This window comes from Hyperoodon ampullatus (genome assembly GCF_949752795.1).
Source record: "Hyperoodon ampullatus genome assembly, chromosome: 10".
NCBI classification, from domain to species: domain Eukaryota; kingdom Metazoa; phylum Chordata; class Mammalia; order Artiodactyla; family Ziphiidae; genus Hyperoodon; species Hyperoodon ampullatus.
The window spans coordinates 100,425,157-100,443,913 of NC_136923.1; the positions used below are offsets into that span (position 1 = coordinate 100,425,157).

At 40.7% G+C, this 18,757-nt stretch overlaps 1 protein-coding gene across 1 annotated transcript; it reads right to left on the reverse strand.

Moving 5' to 3' along the window:
• Positions 1-1,637: 1,637 nt before the first annotated feature.
• Positions 1,638-17,407, reverse strand: SNRNP48 (small nuclear ribonucleoprotein U11/U12 subunit 48; the record flags this gene model as incomplete). Its single annotated transcript, XM_079713292.1, has 9 exons — positions 1,638-1,972; positions 4,885-5,049; positions 5,369-5,457; positions 7,261-7,382; positions 7,836-8,024; positions 12,642-12,716; positions 14,055-14,115; positions 14,366-14,479; positions 17,252-17,407. The coding sequence occupies 9 exons, from the start codon at positions 17,405-17,407 to the stop codon at positions 1,924-1,926; spliced, it is 1,020 nt and encodes a 339-aa protein (XP_079569418.1). The 3' UTR covers positions 1,638-1,923.
• Positions 17,408-18,757: the final 1,350 nt, after the last annotated feature.

An 18,757-nucleotide genomic window follows, 5' to 3' on the forward strand; every position in this document is an offset into this window, starting at 1 on the left:
CTCTCTCCTACTAAAAGCCCAAGTACATCTTCTAGTTAGTAAAGTCATTGAAATCATAATGAAAAACAATATTATAAATTAAGTTATACTATATGAAACTGCTGATCATTCAAATGGATTTGACCTACAAAAGCAGCAATTTCATATGGCTCAACATTATGGTAACTCCAAGGTCCTTGTTTTTAAGACTTTTCAATATGAATTTTATATACTTAGAAATTAAGTACCACGGCACTAATAGGGCTTTATACTGGCAAGTGACCTGTTGATTCTCACCTTATAAATTGGAGAGCTTCTTCCACACCTGAACCTAGCAGCCAATCTGATCTAAAACCAGTCAACCTTTCTGGCACTGTCAGTTCCTTACTCACATAATCAAGGTTTCCTTTCTATTTGGAACCCACCTTGGAATCCTTAACCTGGGTTTCGCAGATACTGCTCTTCAGACATGAGATGTTTAACATTTAATGCCAAAGCTTCAACTGAACAATCTGGCATACAATAGAATAGACTATACTACCAGCAGCGAGAAGGAAAACCAATGGATCAGTCTGTGAAGAGGCAAGTACTGTGTTGTAGCATTCCACTTACATGAATTCTAGAAAAGATGTATCTAATCAACAGTAACAAAAAGAAGATCTGTGGTTGTTTAGGGCTGGTGGTAGAGAAACTGATTGGGAAAAGAGGTATAAGGGAACTTCTGAGGGAGACGGAAATGTTCTCTATCTTGACTGAGATGAAGGATACATGGTAGGGGGGTGTAAGTTTGTCAAAACTCAATGAAATGTACACTTAAAATGAATGTATTTTACTGTATGTAAACAGTACCTCAATCAACTTTATTTACAAAAAACAAAACAGTATATTTTTAATTAACAAGTGAAACACAAACACTACCTTATTTTTAAAAAATTAATGCATAATGGATAAAGCTTAAGTTCCCTTTGACCACCCTCCCAATCCTGGTTTCCGTCCTTTCTCTCTCCCATTTATACCTCCTCCCTCAAATAATCACTGCTGGGAGTTTGGGATGAGTTCTTCTGAACCTTTAAAAATATATTTACATACATATACAGCCCAAGAAGATGTACAGTATTGTTTTGTACATAGATATAACTTGTACACATTTCTGAAACTTATTTTCATTTAGCATGTCTCTGAGATCTATTCATGATAATATAGTTTATTTCTTTAAATCCAATATAGTAATCTATCATGTGACTATACCACATTTTATTTCGCCAGGCCTTTCCCCTTCTGATAAATACTTGGGTTGTTTTTCCCTTTTACAGTTCACCCGTGGTTACCCCCTGAGGTGGCCACAGGGATCACAGATGGTGCTCCAAGCGTTCTTTAGCCTTATCTGTAATGTTTAATTTTGTTTTTTTCTGCGGTATGTGGGCCTCTCACTATTGTGGCCTCTCCCGTTGCGGAGCACAGGCTCCAGACACGTAGGCTCAGCGGCCATGGCTCACGGGTCCAGCCGCTCTGCAGCATGTGGGATCTTCCCGGACTGGGGCACGAACCCGTGTCCCCTGCATCAGCAGGCGGACTCTCAACCACTGCGCCACCAGGGAAGCCCAAGGTTTAATTTTTTACAGTAAGAATGCATTTATGTATTAGTTATATAGTTTAAATATTCACTTTAATTAAAGAATTTTCTGATACATAAATTATCAAAAAAAGAATGAAACAAAATCAGTAATAGGAGGCAATCATCCATTAAAATATAAGGAAAACAAAGTTCTAGGGCATAATCAATGTATTCATGGTTTGACATGTAAGTATTGGTTGAAAAATAATGATCTGAGCACTAAACAGTCCATATAAGCACATTCTCCTACTCAAAGCAATTATGATAAAAATATCAGCATATTGGTTACCATGGCATAAGCATGATTAACACATGCACAAATACTTCGTTTATGTTTTTTGCTTTCTTCTTTTATGACTATGATGTCTTTCCCCATCCCTGAAATGAAAGGGGTGAAAAAAAAATTATAAATGACAGGCACTTTAATATCAAAGCTTTAAAATAATAATTCGCAGTAATATACTGACATCAGATACAAACCAGAACAAGTTAAAACATGCCCTTAAAACTGAACAGTGACATTTTTTAGGAGTAGATATAAAAAATCCATCATTAAAACTACAGGACAAAATTGAGATGGGGATAAGGAAAACGGATTTTTTACCTGCGCTTTGGAGTTACACTTTAAAATGAACTCTGACTATATGTACCCGGTTGATGACCTGAGAGTTCATTGCAAACAGGATGCTGGAGTCATAGGAGGAGATCAGATGTCTGATCTCTTCACCCTGGCCCCCATCTCAGCTCCCACAATTCATTCCCTCTCAGGGGTGGCCCTCAAAGACTATCCTACTGAGAAGTGTTTCCTGCTAATACTCAGTTTATCCTCTCTAAAGGAAGATTACTCATGTTTAGATTGTGAGGTTATCTAACATATGTAAGTCAATAGGGACTGACTGGACATGGCAAAAATTACTTAAGTGGAAGAAGCACTGACAACCAGAAGAAGTGAGACAGCACAATTTCTGATAGCTAATCAAGAGTTAACATGTGCAGGGGCTTCCCTGGGGGCACAGTGGTCAAGAATCCGCCTGCCAATGCAGGGCACACGGGTTCGAGCCCTGGTCTGGGAAGATCCCACATGCCGCGGAGCAGCTACACCTGTGTGCTGCAACTACTGAGCCTGTGCTCTAGAGCCCGCGAGCCACAACTACTGAGCCCGCACAACTACTGAAGCCCGTGCGCCTGGAGCCCGTGCTCTGCAACAAGAGAAGCCACCACAGTGAGAAGCCTGCGCACCGCAATGAAGAGTAGCCCCCGCTCGCAGCAACGAAGACCCAATGCAGCCAAAAATAAATAAATATAATAAATTTATTTTAAAAAAGTTAATGTGTGCATAATTATCACACATTATCATGCATTAAATGAATCAAAAGGGTTTACTAAGCAAATATTTCATTGTTATAAGAGAAGGACTAAATCATAGCTAGCTTTAACTCTATGAACTGAATGATAAGATGAGCAAAATTATTAAACCAGTAAGTCTTACTAATTCCTGATTGCCACCAGCCCTGGAGAGGTATCATTTAAAAGCCTATGCTAGGGCTTCCCTGGTGGCGCAGTGGTTGAGAGTCCGCCTGCCGATGCAGGGGACGTGGGTTCGTGCCCCGGTCCGGGAAGATCCCACATGCCGCGGAGCGGCTGGGCCCGTGAGCCATGGCCGCTGAGCCTGCGCGTCCAGAGCCTGTGCTCTGCAACGGGAGAGGCCACAACAGTGAGAGGCCACAACAGTGAGAGGCCCATGTACCACAAAAAAAAAAAAAAAAAAAGCCTATTGCTAGACAAGCACTGTGCAAATAATACTAAATAAGACATGGACCCGCTTTCAACGAGCTCAGTCTAGTAGAGAAAGAAATAACTTACGTTCAGTAAAAAGTAGGTGGCGGGTAGAGTGGTAACAAAATGGGAAAGATCAGCTCTGTCTGAATGAGTGAAAAAGGCTTCGTGGAAATGACTAAGCTGGGTCCTAAAGGATGAGGAGGAGTTTACCGAAGGCTTAAAGGACTCCCCAGTGGCGCAGTGGTTAAGACTCCGTGCTCCCAATGCAGGGGGCCCAGGTTCAGTCCCTGGTCAGGGAACTAGATCCCACATGCATGCTGCCACTAAGAGTTCAAATGGCAGTGAGCTGCAACTAAGGAGCCCACGTGCCGAAACTAAGACTCAGCGCTACCAAACAAATAAATAAATAAATATTTTTTTAAAAAACCAAAAAAACCAGGCAGCAGAACATGAGGTGGAAAGGCGTGGATGAGGCACAGTGCGGATGAGGAACTGTGAGTAACCCGGGCTGGCTAGAGCAGAAGTTATGTATTTCACGGGGGAGGGGCAAACTACAAAGTAGGTAGGCAGGTGCCCTGCTCCTGGAGGTCTTGAGAGCTGTTCTGAAGAATGTGGACTCTACCACCGAGGAGTTTTAAGAGGTGGAAGTTCACTCTGGCAGCAGGGCAGGGATGGATCCATATGGGACAAGCCTACAGGGGGAACAATGAGGAGAACAGCCATCGTTTTCCAGATGACAGCCTTAAGGACAGAGAGGAGGAGGAGCGTGTGAGGTATCTTCACACACAACTGGCGATTAGGACCAGATGGTAAGGAGTAAAAAGGAGCTTCTAACGTGAGTCCTTGACTGCTGGCTTACGTGAACACATGATGGCCGTCCATTAACCAGGACAGCAGTACTGGCGGAAGAGGAGCAGACCAAGAAAAAGTCAAGTTCAGGCGTAGACCTGACAAATTTGAGATCCACGTAGATGCCCAGTAAGCAGCTGGATACAGGAACAGACCTCGGTCCATCTGAATTCATTATTTCAGTATTACTTTATATCTCCCCAGCTTTCACAATTTTATCAGGAATACCAACAAGGGCAAAACTGCCTGCCGTTAAAGCTTAGACCTTCTCTCTGACTTTATAACATCCTTTATCTGATGAATTAGCAAGAGAAAGAAAGGATGAGAAAGAGAAACAAGAAAGGGAGGGAGGGACACAGAAAGGACTGAAGAAAGATCTAGGCAAACACCTTTTTAACCTGGTTAACTTTCTACCTAGACATTACTTTCCCATCTCCTGGTGAGGAAACAAGTAATAAAAAAGGGAAACCGCACCAAGCAGGCAGATAGAGCTGTGGATATTTGAACTGAAACAGGATGAATGTTAAGAATCTTCATCAATTGTTTCTCTCCTCACCTTAATTTACTTACAAGCCATTTTCTCAGCATGGCCTATGACAGAAGGACCTTTTGCTTCTCAAACATCAACAATTCGACAGCGAATGACGCAGTGTTGGGCTTACCTCTCTTTCCTTCTTCTTGAGTCCCAGTGTTTGTCCTTATCTTTGCTCCTTTTGTGTTTATGGGGGCTCCTACTCCGGTCCCTTCTATGTCGTGAACACTCTGCATCCAGATAGCTTCCCCCAGACTGCCGTGAGTCTACTGAAGCCGACCGCCTTTCTTCATTCCTGAAACAGAAAGAACATTAAACAGTTAGTTTTAACTATGGTCTCCAGTACAGACCAGCCTAAAGCTCAATATTCTGTATCAGACCAGTGACAGATAGAGACTAAACACGTATAACCTTGCACTCCAGATAAGAGGGCAGGCAAAGAAACTTAGCTCTTAATGGTATGTTTCACAACTGTGGTAAAATAAAGAACAGTAAGCGTTCTGATGAATTACAGCGTGCTACTAATGGTCTTGGAGGTGCTAAAATTCAGTTGAACAATTACAGGTGACGGAATAAAAAGAGAACTCTTTTCACCAACTGACGCACTGACATACTTCTCCGCATCGTCCTCTGCTTTCTCCTGCTCCTCCTGCCACTGGCTGCTGAGTTCCTCCATGTGCACATTGATCACATCCCGAATCACCTACGGAGAATTAAGTACCGAATTTCAGATAAGAGAGCTGCTCAGGGACTTCCCTGGTGGCGTGGTGGTTAAGAATCCGCCTGCCAATGCAGGGGACACGGGTTCGAGCCCTGGTCCGGGAAGATCCCACATGCAGAGGAGCAACTAAGCCCGTGTGCCACAACTACTGAGCCCACGTGCCACAATTACTGAAGCCCGTGCACCTAGAGCCCGTGCTCTGCAACAAGAGAAGCCGCCGCAATGAGGAGCCCATGCACTGCAATGAAGAGTAGCCCCTGCTCGCCGCAACTAGAGAAAGCCCGTGCGCAGCTACGAAGACCCAACGCAGCCAAAAATTAAATAAATAAAATTTTAAAAAAAGGTTAACCATAAAATTGTAAAGAACACTTAGCAACGACACTTACACTTGAGTTCAAGATTATGAGACCAGAGAAGAAACAAGTGTTGAACCACCAAGGATTTGAGGGACTGTAAGACTCACTAGGGCAATGCCCGAATAAGGTAAGTCTAAAACATGTACTTTAATTGTAAAAAGCACAGCATAAAACTAAGTGCTAAGCCGTCGGTACAGAGCATGAGTGCAGTAAGCCGGCAGATGGCTCAGGGCCATCGACACCTCATGGAAACAGTGAGTGGGCATCAAGTTTCTAAACAGCAAAACAAAAGGCACCGCAGATGAGACATGTATTAGGATACCAAGGTAAGAATAAATACGTGTGATCAGATACAGTTTAACAGACATGCTTGACTAAAGCAAAAGAAAACGCTTGGTAAAATGAGGCCAGATTATGGAAGGTCTCTGAAATCATAAAAGGAAAGAAGAAATAACATGGGAACAATTAGAGATTCAATGAGGAAATTATTTACAGCATTTAGGCAAGGTGATTCGTGTACCAAAAATTCATCAACTCTACCCACTAAATGACATCTGAAAATAAGTCTAGATATACATCAAGAGGTTAATGTACTTAAATTTTATAATATACATAAAATTATTTTATAATATAAATTATAAATAATTTATACCAAGACATTTCTTAAGCCCAAATGTTTAGTAAAGTACATAAACGTGCACTAAAATTTCTGCCAAGAAAGATAACTATTTTACTGAACAATTTCTTTGTCCATAAGCATTATTTCAATTACTTCTCGCAATAACCCTGCAGTCTGTATTACTATAAAATGAAAAAATCTGAATCTTAAAAAGCCCAAATAATTTGCCCAAGTCAAACAGCCAATGATAAACTGCAGAATCAAAACTCAAGCCCAGGTCTGTCTAAAACCAAAATCTATGTTCTCATCATGATGTAATACCACTTTCTCAAAAGCAGTGTTTTTTGTAAGACTGCACAACCTTTTTTTTTTTTTTTTTTTTTTTTTTTTTTTTTGCGGTATGCAGGCCTCTCACTGTTGTGGCCTCTCCCGTTGCGGAGCACAGGCTCCGGACGCGCAGGCTCAGTGGCCATGGCTCACGGGCCCAGCCGCTCCGCGGCATGTGGGATCCTCCCAGACCTGGACACGAACCTGTGTCCCCTGCATCGGCAGGCGGACTCTCAACCACTGTGCCACCAGGGAAGCCCTGCACAACCTCTTTATAGAAGGGCTTTGTACCCTGAAAAGGCTTTGTCTGGTAAAGGGTGGGTCTGAGAGTGATGGAGCAAATACAAAGCAGGTGTGGCCACCGTGGAGCCACTTCCTCTCACAAAACCTCTAAGGAACCGTGGAAATCCACGGGACAGAGGACAACTATCTAAGGGAAATCTCTGTGTTCACCAAAGCTCTATACAATTATGTAAAACATACCTCAGTATATGATTTCTTGGTTATGTGAACATTCTTAGCTCTATAGGACTGGCGTCTTCTTTTATAATCTCTCACTTCTGCCAGGATTTCAAGGTAAGATTTTGGACTTTTTCGACTATTATCTAATAAAAGAACAAAATAAAATTATTACATCCTCAGAAGCTATAAATTCTTATGAATTAGTGGGAAGGAACACCATAATCATCTGATATTTCAACATGCTTTAATGTATTGTAATAATATAGCACTCAAAAATATTCTAAAAATTCTGTTATACAAATGGACTAAGTTTTATATCACTCCTTTTCTCTAACCATTAATTGAACATAAGAGTGCTTAGGTACAGAGATTAAAGTAACATCCCAGCTCAAGGAACATTCTTACAGAAGTAAGGTATGCTTAATGTAACAATCAGAGAGCAAAATTTCAAGTACTAAGTAAACATCTTAATGTATATGTAAATAACAGATGATACAAAACCATCCAACTCCAAGCGGCCTGACAAGTCATCTTAGTAACACTCAAAGGATGGAATGACAATTAAGAAATAGAAAACTATGACATTCGTCTCAAACCTTGATTGACTTTGGCAGCCAAGTCTACAAAGAGATCGCTGTCATTTTCAATAATTTGAGAATCTGAGCGCTTTTTCTTTGTCTCCTCGATTACAAAATCATAGAGGGCAAGACGATCGGCTTGGGTTAGATCACAAACAAACCGTTTGTGATTCAGAGGAACTTCAACAGGCAATGAAGAATACATCCCTAGAGTAAAAATAAAATCACAAGAATAAACAATACATGAAGCTTTGTGGATTTATGATCTACTATACTTATCTTTAAACACGCACTGTAATAATGCAACATTAAATTAACACAACCAATCTGTTTTCATAGTAATCCCTAAACATACAAAACATCAATCTGTGTGATAACGGTCAACACTGACTCTATCCTGAATGCTACATCCACAGAACGTTTGCTGTTGTGGATGTTTGCTATTCTTTCCAACAATGTTAAGACAGATCCCATGAAGGCAGGCAATAATAACCATGAGACAATTTGCTAAGAAAAAAATCTTTTAAAAGGCTACCCATACTGTAAAAGTAGATATTAACTTTCTTTCTATGTGCTTTTCCCCATAAAAGCTGGGAAAAAAAATGTTTTTAATAGGTTATACACATTACAGTCCCTTTGAAGATAAATTATAGAAATATGAAAAATGTGTAAAAAATATAATTTTTTATGAGAGACATGATTCAAGCTAGATGTTCCATAGTCAAAATACAACCCATTTGTGCAATGACTTAGAGCTAGGGACCAAGAAACAGTTAACTAGCAGAAATCCCAAGAAAGACCAGAGAAAGACAGACTGAGACTAACCCTGATTTAATTTTCGGAAGCAGCAGCATATTGACTTCACCAAATTAACTGAAAAACGTTAACAATACCACCACCCCCAAAGTCACAGAACTTTCTAAAATCTGCTCATTAATGAAAAAAAGTAAATACAATACCTGGATATGATGTATTAAACATTGAAGAAAATTTGTTTTGAGATTCAAATTTTCTCAAAGAAACAAAAAAATTACTGTAACTGTAAATAAAGCAATTTAAAACGATTCTTTCTAGACTTCATTATTCACGAATGCAAACAAAGAACATGAGCTACTAAAGGAATCCTTTTAATGTTTGCTAGTTACCCTAAAGTAATAACTTAGGTTCACAGAACAATGTAAAATCAGTAGCTCTTCTCAAATACTTATATTTGCTAAAGTTTAATCTCACTGACTTCCTAGGTAAAGAGGCAAAACAAAAATTCAAATGAGAGCACCCTATGAACTAAGCATTACAACACAAGAAAAGAGATGACTTTACATTTGTCTACAAATTAAGAGGAGAGCTACACTGAATCTGAGTCCGTGGTGTAACAGCTATAGATAACCATCTGTACTAGCAGAAGGCTTCTGAATTAGTGCGGAAGGAGGGTTCCCTCCTTTTCAATCTTACTCTAGTTCTGGTATAAGCTAGGGAAAGCCAGATGTTAAAACATTTAATTTTATAATATAAAAATGAGATGGCTTTGATAAACCTAATTTATCTGAATATAGGTTATATATTCTGGGAGAAAAATACAAAAGATTAGAAAACACTGATGTATTATAAACAAGCTCCATATAAACCTCTCTCTGTTCTTTTTAAACAAAGAAGTATAATTTCCTCCTTAAAATATTTTGGAGTTTTCTTTATTCACCTTAAATTTCTGTATGGTCAAGACTGATAGTTAAATTCTTTCAAATTCAACTAAAATTCCAAATCAAGACTATAATGTTGTGACAATGATTAAGATAAAGTTTAGAAATTTGAGTGATACTTTTAAAAGGATATCATTTGCAAAAAGGATACTGCATATCTTTAAATAAGGAGTACATTCAGGTTCCTAATTCCTCTTTATACTCACCCCAATTACTGAAAAAGAAAAAGTACAGGAAAAGTTAAACAACAAACTGCATTCAAATCATTCAGAACATAGATATTTCTGACAAAAAAAAAAAAATAAACACACTTAAATAAGCTTACATTTCCACAAAATGTGAAAGTTCAAACGCAAGTTTCTATACAATTTAGAGGTATATCTGAATGAGCTATAATCATACTAATTCTGTGACCCTCTATCTACTTTTTTTTATAGTAGTTTTTAAAAACTGTGGTAAAATATACACATGAAATTTACCATTTTAACCATTTTCAGGTGTACAGTTCAGTGGCACTTAGTACATTCATACTGTTGTGCGACCATCACTTCTATCCATCTCCAGAACTTTTTCATCATCCCAAACTGAAACTCTAATCTACTTTTTCAATAACTTGAACTCTCATTCTTCTGTGTTAGTCCTTTCTGCCAACACAGGGCATCTCAAACGTGTGAGATACAATATTAAATATTAATAATATTAATATTAAATAATAATATATTTAACAATATTAAACATTAACTCATGTTAAAGGTACAAATTCAGAATTTTGCGAAGAATTCATAGAGTCAATTTCCTAACACTGGAGATGAAGAAATGAGGCCCTTGGAAGTAAAACGATTTGCCAACATCTCACAAGTGGTAGGAACAGATCAGGTCTAGAACCATAATCTCCTGTCTCTTTGGGGTTCTTTAGCGTAGTACACTGATGTTCAAATCATGGCCACCACCCAAACAGATGCCATGAAACTGAAGTACAGCAATTTGAATTTTTAATATTGAAGGAAAAAGATAAACCACGAATTATAAATGATTGTTTATGACTGAAATTAGTATCTTGGTTATAAAATTAACCAAAGTAACTATATCTGAAAATAAATAAGTAGGTCTAATGGCTGTTTAAGCTTTGACAAAGATTAACGAATTGAGAACCCTATACCTTGAGTTTAGACCTGATGTGACTGATGAAATGAAAACATAAAAAACTTACAATTTAGTACATAACAAAATATTAATGAAATGGAAAATGTAAAACTATTCATGTTAGACACTCTTCCTTCAAAGTAAACATCAATAAGAAAGTATTAAAGAGATTTTTGTCCTGGGGTAAAAAATTTTAGATGTGTAAGAGATGTGCGCCACAAAAATTAATCTCTATTGAGAAATTGCAGAACTCTACACAGGTGAAAAAAGTTTTAAAAAGAGGATTACAGATCATATAACATGTTATTCTTAACAAATAAGTCTTAATTTAAGACAATACAAAAATTCAAAATCAAATAGAAGTTCCTCTTAACTATCTATTGAAAGAACTATTCATTCAAAGTAATTATTTGCTTTTGTAAAGAATTAAACTCAATGTGCAAATCTGCAAAATTCAGAACTTGGCTCTCAATCCAGCTTTCCTATATTATAGCAAAGGGGTGCTAATTCACTTCTGTGTGCCTCTTTTTCTTCATCTAAAATGAAAGGGCAAATACTTGTTCAACCTATCACAAGTTTGTTGTCAAAGGGAAATGAAATGCATAAGAGAGCTTTGAAAAAAAATAAAAATCTCTTCTAAAATATAAAAGCACTGAGGACCTTTAGAACAAGCACCCCAGAACTTTATCTCTATCAGACAGGATTTGTTTCCTGATCTGTAAAAAGCAGAAGCTGGATTAGATGATCTCCAAGTTCTCTTTCAACTCTAAAATAAATTCAGTAAATCTATCTAACTAGCTAAGGTCAAAAAAATTCCTTTAACTAGTAACCCCTCCAAAAAACAAAACCAAAATCCTTTACTTTTTTAATTGGTTCACTAACTGAACAGGGGTCAAAAAAGGCTTGACTGACTATAGCTCAGTAATCTCTTCAAATAAGATGAGAGTCAAATGTCTCCCTCAAAGAATAAAACCTGCAATTTAGCACAAAAAGTACTAAATGGGATCTTCAAAACAGGAAATACAAGAAATATGCTTCTGGCTGTTACAAGGAACCAATGTAATGCAGACTAAGAAGACTTCTTCCTTCTGCAGCCATAGGGCAACTGAGGGAGAAATGAAGCCCAGATACTGGCTTAGAACAATGGGATTAAGACCCTGAACATCAACACAGGAGAAAAGAAATCGTAACTATGGGCTGGTGAGTATCATTCAGCTAAAAAGAAGAGTGAGGGAGAAAAAGGTAAGATGTCCAGAAAAAGCTACCTTCAGGAGGCTTAAAGAAGTCAACTGAGAATTCTTATCAGAGCCAGTAAGCTTTGGCTGGATGGTCTACCTAGAGCCAGAAATCTGTTAACTCCATTTACTTGTTTTCTTCTATCATTTTGAAGGATTAAGGTTTCTTTCAATTTCCTAGAAGCTCAAACTTAAAAATTCTAACCTAGTCTCTGCTGAAGTTAAGTCCCAGGCAGAAACTCTTAAGCCAGCCTTCCAAAGCTGGGCATGCAGGGATCCACAAACCCTCTGAAATTGTATATAAAACTGTTGTTTGTGCTTCACTGAGGAGTAGCTGTGGAGAGAGATTAGCCCGAGCCTTTCCTCTTACATTGCATTTCGACATTCCTACATTTAACACTGGGCTAATTCTCAAGAGAGAGGGGAAATGTCAGGGTGAGACAGTCTACTCAATGGGATTTATTTACTAAATAATCATAATTAAAAAAAAATTATCTACGAGGCAATCTCACCTATTAGGTAATTCCAAAGCATGAATCCCTAGCTAAAACAGTGTCCTGGTGAGACTGGTGTATCTCAGTGGAATATATCTAACAAATGAAGCTGACACCAAGCACTGAGTCTAATGTCAAATATAAAACTTAGCCTTTCTCATAACTGTTCTCGTAAGATTTCTCTTGAAAATTAGTAACATGTGCTATAGAAGAAAAACAGTTTTACTAATTAGTTCAAACTTTGATGCCACTTACTTTGATTATAATAATCACCATCGTTTCCAACTGCATCTCTAGCTTGTTTAATTATGTGGAATTGTGAGTCCTTATCTGTCAAAAAAATCCATAAATACAATATGAATCATCAGTGTCCACAATGAAATTAACTGGGTTCCAATCCAAGCTCCTTGGGCACATTGAGAAACCTTCCAGAATCTTAACACCCACAGTGTTGCCAAGGTACTCTGAATGCAGAATTCTTTCAGATCTACCTAGAATCCAGTAAGTAACCAGACTTCAAGCAATTCAGAAAACACTATAGTCAAGCATGCAGCAGTAGCTGCTACAAATTTTATCAACCAATATAATATCTAACATTTCTTGAACCCCAGCTAAGTGTCAGGCAGTATTCTAACCATATTACATATATCATTACATCATTTAATCCTCACAAGGGTGCTATTATCATCATCCGCATTTTATAAAGAAATTTAGGCAACAAACAGGTTAATTACCTTACTGAAAGTCACACAACTATTAGTGACAAAATTAGTTGTCTCAGGGCATTCTGATTCCAAAGTCCAAGACTTTAACCTCTATGTATGCTGTGAACACTTGGAACACATTTCCATCCTCAGTTCTATCGTCAAGTTATGTGTGTGGCCAGATTTTTGTTATAATCAAGAAGGAAGGCATCTGTCCTATTGTACAAAGCTTTGGAGGATTTTCATTGCCTATTATAAGCCTGGTCTCTACATTTCAGATTGAGCAAACTAGTGTCACTATAGGAAATATCCTTCTTGGGACTTCCCTGGCAGTCCAGTGGTTAAGACTTCGCCTTCCAATACAGGGGGTGCAGGTTTGATTCCTGGTTGGGGAGCTAAGATCCCACATGCCTCGCAGCCAAAAAACCAAAAAAACATAAAACAGAAGCAATATTTTAACAAATTCAATAAAGACTTTAAAAAACGTTCCACATCAAAAAAAAATTCTTTAAAAAAAAAAAGAAATATCCTTCTTAATCAACCATAAGCATACTTATAAAGTCCATTCTTTTGATAATTCAAAAATGAAACATCAGGACTTCCCTGGTGGCGCAGTGTTAAGAATCCGCCTACCAATGCAGGGCACACGGGTTCAGTCCCTAGACTGGGAAGATCCCACATGACAAGGAGCAACTAAGCCAGTGCACCACAACTACGGAGCACTCTAGAGCCCACGAGCTGCAACTACTGAAGCCCACACGCCTAGAGCCCGTGCTCCACAACTAGGTAAGCCACTGTGACGAGAAGCCCATGCACCGCAATGAAGAGTAGTCCCCGCTTGCCACAGCTAGAGAAAGCCCGTGTGCAGCAACGAAGACCCAACGCAGCCAAAAATAAATAAAAATACCAATACCTATACAGGTACAGCTACACTAAAATATTTTAAAATTATATTAATACTTACTCAAGGTAACTGAAGGTATCTTCGCATTCTCATAGAAAAAGTCAGAATTATACATTTTATCCTAAACAATAAAAAAAAACAAAATCTTAGTGTTTTTCAGTATCATATGACTATTTTAAGATTTGAGATAAACCAACAATAGATTAATATCATTTAAACATTTCTTGCAATAATTTGCAAAATGAGGCAAGTACCATTGCACCCCTCAAATGACTATTATTTTGTCAGAAAACATCACACTGTACCTTCCAAATACTGTGAACTTACTAAGGCATGAATTACACAACATACACATAATAGATATATGGTACCTCTTCTTCTTTGGTATAGCCCAGTTTCCTCAATCTACAAGATACCATGTGCTTTGCTAAAGACGACTTAGGCATGTGATGATTGGAATCATAAGGGCATATGGCAACTTCATCCTATAAAGATCAAACAGAAGCAAAGAAAAACGGTACATAATTTTTAAGGAAATATTTATACCATTGAATGTTTTTATATCCTCTTCTGTAGGCCTCTCCCAACGCCCCTGTGTGAGTGTATATACACAGGAAAAAAAAAAAAAAAAACCTCCCTCATTCTCTCTCCCCCTTACAGCCTCTGCCCCCCTTCAACCCATCAAAGCCCAACTCTTGAAAGATGTGTTTACACTCGCTGCCTGGACAACCTCACCTACCAATCAGCTAGTCTTTTCTCCTCCTAACGAACTCTGAAATCCTTCCACATAATCCATGCCCACTGCCATGTCCCCATGCAGGAGATCATCACCTCCCTCCTAGGTTACAAGGGCCACTGCCTAACTGCTCTCTCTACTTCCGGTCTGGCTGTTCTCCATTCTCCACACTGCAGCTAGCTTGAATCCCAGGCCTGCCACTTCCTGACTGTATGAACTTAGTCAAGGTACTGAACCTTAATTTGCCTCAGTTTCCTCATCTATTAAAGGGGTGTAACAGCAGGACCTCTCTCACAAAGCTATGAGTTTATACACATAAAGCAATTTGGACAGGGCCTGGTAAATAGTAAGCATTCAATAAATATAAGCAATTATTATTTTATTAAAAGGCAAGTATAATCATGATATGTCTTGGCTTAAAATACTTCCATGCGGGGGCTTCCCTGGTGGCGCAGTGGTTAAGAATCCTCCTGCCAATGCAGGGGATGCGGGTTCGAGCCCTGGTCTGGGAAGATCCCACATGCCGCGGAGCAACTAAGCCCGTGCGCCACAACTACTGAGCCTGTGCTCTAGAGCCCACATGCAGCAACTACTGAGCCCGCGAGCCACAACTACTGAAGCCCATGTGCCTAGAGCCTGTGCTCCACAACAAGAGAAGCCACCGCAATGAGAAGCCTGCGCACAGCAACGAAGAGTAGCCCCTGCTCGCCGCAACTAGAGAAAATCCATGTGGAGCAACAGAGACCCGACGCAGCCAAAAATAAATAAATTAAAGAAAAAAACAAAACTTCCATGCCTCCCCCACTGTTCTCATTAAGAAAAAAAATAAATAAATCCAGATTCTTTAACACAGCTGACACAAGGACCTTTAAGCTCTGGCCCCTACTGACCATCATTCCCCTCCTTCCCCATAGCCTATGCTCTTAGCTACCCTTAACTACCGGAGGTTTCCTGATCTGCTCACACCCTTGTCTCTGGATTTCTACACATGCTGTTGATGCTTTCTCTACGCTTCACTAGCTAATTCAGCTCACTTTCATTTATCAGCTTAGAATTCACTTTACCCAGGAAGTCCTGGCCATCCCCTCACGGCCTACAATAACTGGCACTACAGCAATTCCAACCCAGCCTTCATGGACTTTATCACATTCCAATGTAGGGGCTGATCTCTCTGTATTCCCCCTCATCACCACCGCCAGCCGTTGAGCTCTGTGAGGATGGGAACTGCGACGCTGTTCACTCAACTTCAGTATGAAAACACTCCAGCAGAAAAGTGAAGATTCACTGCCTATCTGGACTGCACCTGGTCTAGGAAGTATGAATGTCACTTACCAGGATGTTAAAGCCAGTCCCTCTCCTGAATATCAGACACTGGTCTTGAAAAGGTCAGATACACACCCACAGCCGATTGCCCGAATTTTGGAATTTCAGAGAGGAGTTTTAGAGCGGCTGCATACCAATTAGGCCCAAGGACTCTCAGAGCAGAATGCCTGGGGGTTCAAATCCTAACCACCACCTCTCAGCGATGTGTCCTGGAACAAAGTATCACCTCTTCTGGTTTGTTTCCTCATCTGTAAAAAATGGCTAACGGTACCTACCTCATAGGGTAACTATAAATATTAAAGGAGCTAATTATAGTAAGTGGCATATACAAAGCTCTATTTAACTGTAAATAAAAGAAATCTAAATTTACTAAATCGCTGGGTAAACAGTGGTGTGGAAAGGCTTGGCAGGCCCCACTCAATGGAATTCGCAGCTTCAAATATACTTCTAAACAAATAATTAAAGTGTTGCTGCTGTTTTCTCCTCTGGCCGGGCAGCACGCGGGATCTTAGTTCCCAGGCCTGGGATTGAATTGAACCCGGGCCCCCTGCAGCGGAAGCGCGGAATCCTAACCCCTGGACCGCCAGGGAATTCCCAAAAGTGTTTTTTTTTAAATGGTAAACCCAGAAAGAATAGTCGGCCGCATGAATAATGATGCCACACTGGAGCACTTCCCTTCCTCCCATCCCATTAAAAAAAAAAATCAGGATTGTTCACCCCAATACTCTTGCCTGCCTCTCTTCCTAACGTCCAGGAGAGCTGCTAGTGCCGACTCTAGGTTGACATCCTTTAATAATCCTGGAATCGGTGCACAGTCTGGAGGCAGAGAAAGGTGACCTGCACTCCCAAGCCCTCCCGACACCGAGTCTGGTGCAACTGCGGAATCCACGCGACAGATGACAGGGCAAACCGCCGCCGCCTCCGCGAGCAGCACCCCAAGACCCGCCCGCTTATCTCCCAGTCACACCCCAGCCCGGCTATCCGCTCCGCTCTGCACCCGCCGCGATCCCTCGGCTCCTTAGGGCGAGGTTCCGCAGGGGTGCGCAGCCCGGGGGTGGGTGAGAGCATCCCGGGGGCGTCAGGCGCTGCAGGCCGGATCCCGCGCCTCCCACGGCCACGGCCCTGCAGACGCGGGGCCGCGCCCGCCGCCCGGGGCTCCGCAGGCTGACGGCCCCTGGGAGGACCCCGCGCCCCTCACCTCGGCCGCCTCCTCCTCCCCGGGCTCCAGCCGGTCCAGGCTCCAGCCCAGCGACGCCGTCACCTCCTCCAGCGTCCGGCAGCAGCTCTCCACAAACTCGCTCAGCTCCTGCCGCAGCCGCCGCCGCTCCTCCACCGGCGGAGGATCGCCCTCCATGGCCGCCACACGGCCGCTAACCCGCCTGCCGGCCCGGAAGGAACGGCCCAACTGCCGGCGGCGCGCGCGGGCCTCTGGGAGCGGTGGGCGGGGCCACACTGCCACGTGACTGGATCCGCCAACAGGGAAGGGCCCCGGGAAGGGCGGAAGCTGTTCTGTTGAGAAGCCTCTTCTGTCCCTTCCCGACGTCGCTGCCTTTGTAAGGCTCGTCGACGCCTTTGCACTTGGCCTTCCCTGAACGGCGTTCCCCGCTCCGCCCCAATTTAAAAAAAAAAAAAAAAGGCTTATATCTATAGAAAAGTTTAAAGAGTAGTACAATGAGCATTCGCATAGCCGTCCTCCAGTTCATTAACTGCTTAACATTTGGCCTCTCTCCCACCGTCTCCATACACACAGCCCCGCACACTGATTTTTGACGAATTATTTGAAAGTTGCGGATACTTCACCCCCACAGACGTCTGTATGCATCTCCTAAGAATAAGGACATAGCCCGACATAAGCACAATATATGATCAAACCTAGAAAATTAATGATTTCATAGTATCATCTAACATAATTCGTATTCAAATTTCCCGAGCTGCCCCCGAAATTCCTTTGATAGCCGTTTTATTATTTTTTTCAACCCATGAGCTATAATCGGCTCTTTTAATGCAGAACAGTCTCCTCCACTCTCCTCTGTAACTTGTCATTGAATTTTGTCCCGACTCCCCGCCCGTTGTCTGGTAGAATGTTCCTCCTTCTGGACTTGTTAGATCTTCCCCTTACGACTAGATTCAGTGTAAGCATTTTTTGCAAGACGTGTGTACCTCTTTATCACACCTCATAGAGGACACATATCTTAGATTATCCTGCTGTCAGTAATGCTAAATTTGATCACTCGGTAAAGACGGTGACTGCATGGCTCCATTGTAACTGTACATTTTCCTCTTGGTATTTGGTAAGTAATCTGAGGGATGCTACTTTGAGGCCATGTGAACATCCTGCTCCCAGCAAACTCACACAATCCTTCACTGAATCTGTGATTACATTACTGATTATGTACCCGATGATTCTGTAACTCTGTCATGCTCCCACGTTTATTAGCTGCCATTCTTACCATGCCTTCATTTTTTCTATTGTTTGTTTCACTATGGAATCACAGTTTGGTTTTTTAAATCATTATTAAAGATTTTTTAATTCGTTATTACATACTCCATTACCATCATAATTCTTGCTTTTTTATGAGCAGAAAATGTGTTTGCAGAAATTATAAAGTGAATACAAAATACTGATATTTTTGAGAAAATTGAATTGGATCAAATCAATAATAAAAATTTTTCCATGGTTCCATGGACTTCTTCTGAATAGTAA